General features: G+C 34.6%; 1 protein-coding gene and 1 long non-coding RNA gene across 2 annotated transcripts; both read left to right on the forward strand.

The window, feature by feature from the left end:
- Positions 1-1,132: 1,132 nt before the first annotated feature.
- Positions 1,133-1,672, forward strand: LOC147523217 (uncharacterized). Its single transcript, XM_086569912.1, has one exon. It carries the CDS (start codon positions 1,133-1,135, stop codon positions 1,670-1,672), a length of 540 nt encoding a protein of 179 aa, XP_086426038.1.
- A 4,263-nt stretch (positions 1,673-5,935) lies between these two features.
- Positions 5,936-6,850, forward strand: LOC147523218 (uncharacterized). The gene is made up of 3 exons (XR_015196110.1): positions 5,936-6,086; positions 6,219-6,276; positions 6,389-6,850. It is a non-coding gene; the product is annotated as an uncharacterized LOC147523218 (long non-coding RNA).
- Positions 6,851-9,012: the final 2,162 nt, after the last annotated feature.

Genomic DNA, 9,012 nt, shown 5'->3' on the forward strand with positions numbered 1-9,012 from the left:
ATTTCTCATCATCCGTCAAAGCCCCTCCAAGCAGCTAAGCTGCATATATTGCAATATATGACATGCTGCGCTAGAACATTTAGATAGCCGAACAATGTCATTTTATTTGATACGTAGATTGCTTTTCTGTAACATATATAACAGGAGATGTGGACGTGGTGTTGTTCCAATTTCTGTAATTTTTTTTCATAAGCAAAACAGATCTTCTTTATTAGATGCGCCCCAGTAAATGCCCGTAAGTCCACACACAACTTCCATAACATACAACTTTTGTTCAAAAGTACTTGTGCTTTGTATAATTCACTTAATTTTTTCAAATAGTAAATTAGGCATGTTTTCAGCATCAACGATCAGAACATTAAAAGGACAAAATCACAATAAGGCAGAGAAGTTTAGTCAAGTCTGAAAAAAATACAGAGCTCACATATCCAACATAAACACTCACTGCAATCAGCAATCCAATCTGGAAAAAGTGTAGGCACACATGCAACATCAAGACTCGGATCAACAGAAACGTGAAAACAAGAGTCGGGACAGGCCAGTTTGAATAAGGACCAAATTCACACACTATAAGTCTATAATATGGAGCTTAAACTAGTAACATAGATGAGAAGGTAGACAAAGGAACTTTACTCATTATTTTATGTGTCCGATCTTTGAAGAGTAAAAACTGCTAAAAATCCTGTTGTTGTTGTTGTTGTTGCTAAATTTCATAATTCTACAGAGCAATCGCACGCCCAACGACAGGAACAATCACATAAGTAACAGTCCATGCGCATTGCCTTCACCTACAAGAAGCCCCAACGGGGTATAAATTCAAAACCGAAGGCAACAATGAACTAGTGACACCTTCAGAGGAGCTGTTGCGGTTGCTGTAAGTAGTTTGTATCTTTATATTTTGATTTTCGTCCGATCTCCCCAGGAATTCTTGCTTGCAAATTATGGAGTGGGCTAGTAGTAGCCGTTGAATTCAAAAAACCAATATCACGTTTATAATTAACACTACAATTCACCGTATATATGCAGTAGCGGTACATGTACATTAATGGAATGTACATATAAAATTGAGATGCACTTCAAAATCTGTTTATATTCTGAACAAAAACGATATTTGAAATGGGAAGACAAAAGAATGAGTTATGTGATAGAAACAAAACTGTTTAAACTTTCTTCAAATCCTACGCAATTCAAAGGTAAACTGTTTAAACTTTCTCCAACTCCACCACTTTCAGTCATCTGGGAACCACCAGACCCTGGAGAATGGAAACTGAATACAGATGGAAGCATTACACTTGAGGATGCGAGATCAGGGGGAGTCATAAGAGACCACAATGGAGAAGTCAGAGTCTGTTTTTCAGCAACAGGAGGGAAAAGAGCAGTAATTAGCCAGGAGCTTATGGGTATACTACATGGACTGAAATTATGCATCACAGAAGACCTACAAAAGATGAAAGTTGCCTCAGAATCGAGGAGGGCTGTTCGGATTCTGAACAAGGAGGAACATATGCGATGGACAGTTGAAAATGAAGTAAGGGAAATCTGGGCGATTATGGAACAATTTCAACAAGCGAAGATAGTCCATGTGTATAGGGAAGCTAATCGAGTTGAAAATGAAGTAAGGGAAATCCAAAGGGTGAGAACTTCATCATCAACCCTCAGGATGAAAATCTAGCAAACATAATCCATGATGATGGAACCGGAAATAGATATACTAGAAAGCAATGTGAACAGCTTAGCCTGTGAGAGAGGGATAATCTCTACGAAGACTATATGTCTGAATTGTAACTATTTTTGAATAGAAATTTACCGCTTGCATGTTGCTAAAAAAAAAAGGTAAACTGAATAATACGTATAGAGCTTAACTGGTTTCTATCTCAATTTCACGATTGATCTAAGACTCTAAATTTTAAATAGTAGTAACATTTCTTTCGCATTTTTCTTTTTCTTTTTCAGTTAGACTGAGGAGGCCTATACAAACTTATAAAAAAACCAATAAACTCTTACTCTTAAATGATGAAGTAGAGAATTGCAATTTTTTTGGATTAGAATTAAAAGCTTGTATTCTAATACAAGACTTACATATAATTAGCGGAAAAAAAAACATTCTAAGATATAAAGTCCCATTGCATCACCGTTCACAACTTTCCTAATGTCCTCACTCAGTGAACTATGACCAATATCAACACAAGAATGTGTTGGTATGTCATGTGCAAGTGCATCTGCTAGTTGATTTGCTTCCCTGTAAGTATGCTTCACTTCAAACTCCTCCATCTGGTCTCTCGTTTTGCAAATACTGTTCAACGTGTACCTGAGCTGCTATGGAGCTTTCCTTTTCCCCATTGATGAAAGAAACCACATTCGTAGAATTTGTTCATGCATGCATGCACTTTCTTGATGTTCTTCCTTCGTGCAAGCTTCATGCTTTGTTCTAGCCCTTGCAATTTGACGTACGCAATTGAGCTGTAGTCTCCTCCGTACGATGTGTTGCTGCCAATACATTACCAGTACCACCCCTAATCACTGATGCCCATCCTCCCTCATCACCCTGTAATGTACCATCAGTGTTTAAAATGCAAACATCTGTCTCACTACCTTCCCATCTGCAGTACGTAAGTTGGTTAATGCTGCGTGATTTGTACATCTATGTTCCCTATATATGCTCATAATCCTCTGCCTTTCGGGTCCCATTTCCATGGTGAAGCTCAAAGAGCTTAGCTTTGTTCTCACATCATTTAGAATCACCTGGGCTAGCTTTGGTGAAGTGCATTCCTTCTTTTCGAAGATTCTGCTACTATGTTCTCTCCAAATCCAGTATACATAGGCATTGAACATTAATCTAGGAGCATCCTTTACCTCTTCCAGCCATCCTTTGCCATCATAGTATACTGAATTTCATCTGTCCAAGTTTGCGCTAGCTGCCTCGCATAACTTCCTGCACTCAATACAAGACTCCACACAACCCCATTTTATTAGGAGAGCAAAAAGGCGAAAAAGCCCTATAAGTTACGACCAAGTGTCTCGTAATAATTAATACATATTTTGTGGTACCCACTATTATTACCAAGACAAAAATCTACACAAAATTAACACACCCAAATCTGCTGGCAGGAGTCAGCAAAGATAATAACTATTTTGCCCCTCGTAAATGTTGTGCAACCAGAGTTCTTTAAGTTATTAACGAAGAACGCCTTATTCGACTGCTCTGTTGCCTTATAGCCAAAATAATAATTTAACCCGTCGAAGCTAATCATACTAGCAGCATCAACTTTGGACCAATCCATAGTAAAAGGATCGAACTTGCAAACATTGGAAACACGCAAATCGCGATTAAACGTTGAGATAGCAAAAAGCTCATTCTCACATACAGACATTCTCCATTTCAAAAAGCCCGGGTATGAACTATTTGGATTTTACGTCAAGACACTTAAGGCCAATGGGATAAAGCCATTTAAGGAAGGAGAAAAAATAGTTGAATGGATGGATGCTGAGATGAGGAAAATAGAAGTAGAGGAAGTAGAGAAAGCCAAGGAGAATGCCAGCCTCAATAGCAGGTTTTAGATTTGAAGCATTGGATGTCACCAAATTATGGCCTTATATGAATCCGTTTCCATTCGCCGGTGGGGTTAAAGATCGTGTACAAAATGATTGTGTCCATTGGTGCTTACCAGGGCCTATTGATACATGGAATGGAATGAGGACGTACATAACACAGTACTTTTAGCTCGACAAAGAGAATAAAGTGAAAAGGATTTCATTTGCTTTGTGGTTTTGAAGGAAATCGAAAGGACCTAATCTTACCCGAGAAGATTATGTTTGTGTTATATGAAAATCACTCAGATAGATAGTTGAAAGAACTATTATTATGTACTTGTACGTATAGGCATATATCATTCAATTTTGCATCCAAAGTTTTTGTATTGCATTTTTTCAATTATTTTTATTGAATAATTAGGACATTGAATTTTGAATAATTGTGATACATGTATCTACCTTTTGGAGTGTACTAGTCCAAATGCGTTGAAAATCCAGTCTTCTAATTGTTGGTATTTCTTGTGTAGAAGTATAAAACCCATAATTTTAGTAATTCACTAAGCTGGTGTACTTAATATTCTTCAAGTTTTACATTATCGAAAAAAAAAATTCTCAAGTTTTCGAATTTGGCCAAATTATGTATTCTAATTTCTAAATTTTATCTACTTGTTCTATACTTCTATGTGACATTCAAATTAAATATCAAGTATGTGCCATTATGTGAAGGGTTAAGATTGTGTAACCTAAAAAAAAAAGTTGTGTAGTTATTGAAGTAACCGTGATTGACCTTCCCACTTCTTTTTGTCTAGGAGCGGTTCGGTTTTAGTGATTCAGGTTCGGTTTGGTAATGGGTTCAATATAATTTTGAGTTATTGGTTTCGTCTAGGGCCTCCGATAAGATTACATTTTAGTAATATTTATGATCAATTGTGTATATGTTTAATTTTATCAATTGTGTGACTGCAATTATTCGATTTAGTTTAGGATTTGATTGATTTTATAGTTTTCACATGAAATACAATATTATCGGTCCGGTTCAGTTTGGTTTTAAATTTTCCATAATCCGACCCAAACCGATCCATTAACAGCCTTAATCATGTTAGAATTCTATTGCGCTCCACGTGCTTAATTACGGTGACTAGTAAAATGTTAATGAATGGGTGTAAATCAATGCACCCAACAAAAAAATCTATACAAGAATTGTTTTTCTCGTCTAACCAAATAATAACCAAACAAGACACTTGCATATGTGCCTAAAAGAGCATGTGAGGAAAAATATCAAATAGACAAAAGAACACGCGCCATAGAGAAAAGCAAACAAAATTAAGACAAAATTATATATATAACACATGTAGGGCTGTCAACGGGCCGGTCGAACCTAAACAGGACACACCTTAGTCCAGTGTCGACCAATAACATATATGATATTTCGAGTCAAAGCCCAATCTAAATCCTATTGGACAAATTGGCCTAGGTCCATTAACAATACATGGAAAATTTAAAAATCAATCAAATTTGTAAGTGGTAAGAGTCAAACCCACATCTCTGTGGCAAATACAATACTAATAAACATCTCTAAACCGACATCTCCTGTGTGGTAAATACAATACTAATAAATCTCTCTCTCTCTCTCTCTCTCTCTCTCTCTATTAACTATAAAACACACAAAACAAATTTTTTATTTCGAATCGGACCGTTAGTGGACCAGACAAGAGTATGTCAAGACTTCGCCTAATAATCTTATCGGGCTAAATTTAAAGTGTAAGTCTTTATCTTATAGGTTCAAATTCAATCAAGCTTGTCCCGGCCCTTTTACAGCCCTAAATACATATAAAGAAAAGCAAACACAATCAATCATGTCAAAATAACATATACAACACATGCAAAGCCAAAAAAACAAGATCAAATGTCTAGACAAATTTCATTTATGTTGAGTTATTAGCTTATTCATTTATTTTTTTAATTAAGTTTACGGGAAAATAATAAGTGCCCATGGTAAATCATGTTTCCAACTGATTGAGTCATATATTTAACACAAAACCATGACTGGGTGAAATTGTAACTCCACTCCTTGTAATATAAATTCATTTGCTACGTGTCGTGCATTAGCAATATTACTATTACTTGATTTAAGAAAACATAGTTTAAAAATATCGGTTAGGTTTACAACATCGGTCATTTTGTTTTAGCATGTTATTATAAATTCAACATTTCTTGTGAGCAAATGGTTGTTGTTGTGTATATCACCACATGTCACATTATGATTGGTGATCGAGTACCGCAAAAACTCATCAAATGGGCCCACAACCAAGCAAGAATTATTAGTTTTGAAAACACGCACGGGGCACACATACAAAAAATGGGCAGGGTTTGTTTGTTTAGAATACAATCGAAAAGAGAGAGAGAGAGAGAGAGAGAGAGAGAGAGAGAGAGAGAGAGTACATAAAGAGTGGAGAGTCACAAGAAAGAGAGAAAAAAAAACATATCTTAAATTTTTTTCAGAAAGGGAAAGCTGAGAAACAAGGAGAGAGGAAAAAGAAAAGAAGAAGCGTGAGGTGTGTTAAACCTAACTCTAACTTATTGATTATGTGAAATTGAATCATATTCAAATAAGAATAAACTTGAAATTTTAAATTTTAAATTTTAAATAAATTTGATATTTGAGTTGAATTTGTTATTTATTGCAGATTGAATAAATGGAGGAGAAGAACTTGGATCCTGCTTTGCATCAAAATGATGACCAAGGTAAACAGTTTGATTTAATTTTGTTCAGTTTCCGTTAAATTGTTTAAATCTAATAGTTAAATTGTTTGTATTAAATTGTTTAGATCTAATTTTGAATCAATTCTTATTCCAGATCTTGCCCCAATTTAACAAAACTTCAAAGTACGTGGAATGAGAAATTGAGTAAAATGATTATTAAGAAAGCATTGGCGAAAACAGATGTATCCGCTTTTGGCGATCTCCCCAACTCCCCTCCCTTGAGAACCACTGGAAAAGAGACGGCCGATGGTGTTGCGAAGTTAAGAGACACACTAACTAATTTAGTGAGGTTGGAAAGTGATGTTGCAAGATATACAGAAAGGGGATGTTTATTAATTGATTCACGCATGGAGCCAAGAGATGGCCGAACTAACTGTGCATCAGAATATATGATTCAGACCAAGCTAAATGATACTTAGTTAAGAGCTGATTTTTATTATTACTGTTAAATTGTAATTAATTAGGTATTAAAATTTGTTGCTAATACTGTCATTATAAATGTTTTGAGTTTGATTTAATAGATGAGATTTAATATGTGTTTTGTTAATGTGAGAACTCATTTAGAGTATATGTAGTGACATGGGTTGAAATGGTTTTTAATTTGTTTAATAATCACACACATACCCTTAAGCAGTGGAGTAGAGTTTAGAACCATTTTGTGGTAAACTTTAACGTGCAACTCTTTGGTTCCTTTTTTTTTTGTAAAGATGAGATATGTGTTTATGAAACAGTTTGAAAATCTTATTTTGAATAGAATGATACATCCTTATTATCCTTATTATGATAACTGAAGAGGTATATTATTTTGAAATTGAAGGTGCTTAACTCAAAGGATTTTGAACACAACATTGGGTAAAGTATATGGAGTTTGATGAGTGCATCGTAGGCGATAAGACTGTTGTTATGTTCTTCAAGGCTAGGAATGGACAAGATAATATGCTTTTTCGATTATTGTTATCAACTCTCTTTTTTTCTTGTTATTACTTGTGTTATGTTATTTATGTTTAAAGTTTTTTACGTGCAGTCGCTTTGATGAAACCTGGTGTTACTTTATTCCTCCATAATGTGAAAATCGACATGTTTAGAGACTTTATGAGGTTATCTGTGGACAAGAGCGGTCATATCGAAGTGATCGATCTTGCAACTTTTATTGTGGAGAAAGATAACGAAAACAAAAATATAGAAATTTTCGAGAAATTTTCGCAAAAAGTAAGAGAAAATATGCGAATACATCAACAAAAAAAAATGGTATACCAACTATTCTTTTAAAGTTAAATGTCTATACACCAAAAATGACCCAAATAAGCAACTCACTTTCTCAAAATTAACAATCCTCTCAAATAGACATATATGATATATCTCAATAATCAAATGTGTCCCCATAAAAAAAATAATAAATAAATAAATAAATAAATAAATAAAAAATAAAAGGGAAAAACAACAAGGATGGCAAGGTGAATACTAAATGCTAAATGTTTGTTTGAGAAAAATTAGGTCTTTAATGTTTAGTAACTAGTAAATACTAAATGCTAAATGTTAAATTAACAAAAATAATTTAACTACTATATAAATTATTTATTGCATTTTCTACCATTTGAAATTTTCTGTAAATTTCGTGAAAAAAATGTATAATAGTGTACAACATGAACGAAATCGAAAAAATGGTCGAAAGTTCCGTGAAATTACTTCGAAAACTTGCAAACAGAAAATGTAGGATTTGAAATGTTTCTATGCCCACCGAAAATGAAAACTTTCGTAAAAATATCGCAATTTTTTTTGAAATTTAGTTCCTTGCTAGCAGCATCAACTTTGGACCAATCCATAGTAAAAGGATCGAACTTGCAAACATCATAAACATGCAAATCACGATTAAACATTGAGATAGCAAAAAGCTCATTCTCACCTACAAACATTATCCATTTCAAATCAATGAATGTCGTATAACTCTTACTTTTCTTCAAATGTAGATCTTTGTCAAAAGCCATAATTCTATTGCAAGAAAACCAGTAAAACTGGTCGTCACACAACCAGGCAGTATATACTGCGTCGGGAAGAAACTTATGAGCATTCCATGCATTAATACCATTCTTCCATGCATATATGTATGTAGTATGTGTACTACTATTATATCTGACAACAATCACACAATTGGGACATTTCCAGAGAGTCGAAAAGGTCCCACAGTTTACTATACTTGCCGAACTAATCCCCAACTTTGGTAAGTCGATTTTAACCGGGGTAAAAGGGTTAAGCAAAACATACTTTTTTTTTTTTTTTTTTTTTTTTTTTTTTCTGCTAAGGGTAATTGGTTGTATTGATAGCAAAAATGAAAGGGTTAACTAGTATTACTCCCCCACTAGATGAGACAATTAGGATTTCCCCCCACTAGATGGGAAATTAGGGTTGATCTCCCCCCCCCCCAAAAGTCAAATTGGGTTGACCGTGTTTTTTTTTGGTATGGGAATGAAATAATGTTACATTATGTGCTGATGAGAACCTTGAGTAGGCTCTTTGACATTACAAGAGTTCAAAACAAAGATCGAAAATATATCAAATGAGAGCTTTCCACCTTGCGCACAAAAATAGGCCTGTTTGACTACCATTGATTCACTCCTTCAGGCAGTGTTTCTCCTCTCTTAGCACAATGGTCGACAACAAAGTTTACTTCCCTCCAAGTGCTTGTGAGAATGCTGTTAGCTTTATGCTTCACTAGGTTCC

Source organism: Coptis chinensis, chromosome 1 (assembly GCF_015680905.1).
Source record: "Coptis chinensis isolate HL-2020 chromosome 1, ASM1568090v1, whole genome shotgun sequence".
NCBI classification, from domain to species: Eukaryota; Viridiplantae; Streptophyta; class Magnoliopsida; order Ranunculales; family Ranunculaceae; genus Coptis; species Coptis chinensis.

What these genes read in the sequence shown, in the direction of transcription:
- LOC147523217 (XM_086569912.1), top strand. Translation starts at nt 1,133, where the DNA reads ATGAGTTATGTGATAGAAACAAAACTGTTTAAACTTTCTTCAAATCCT.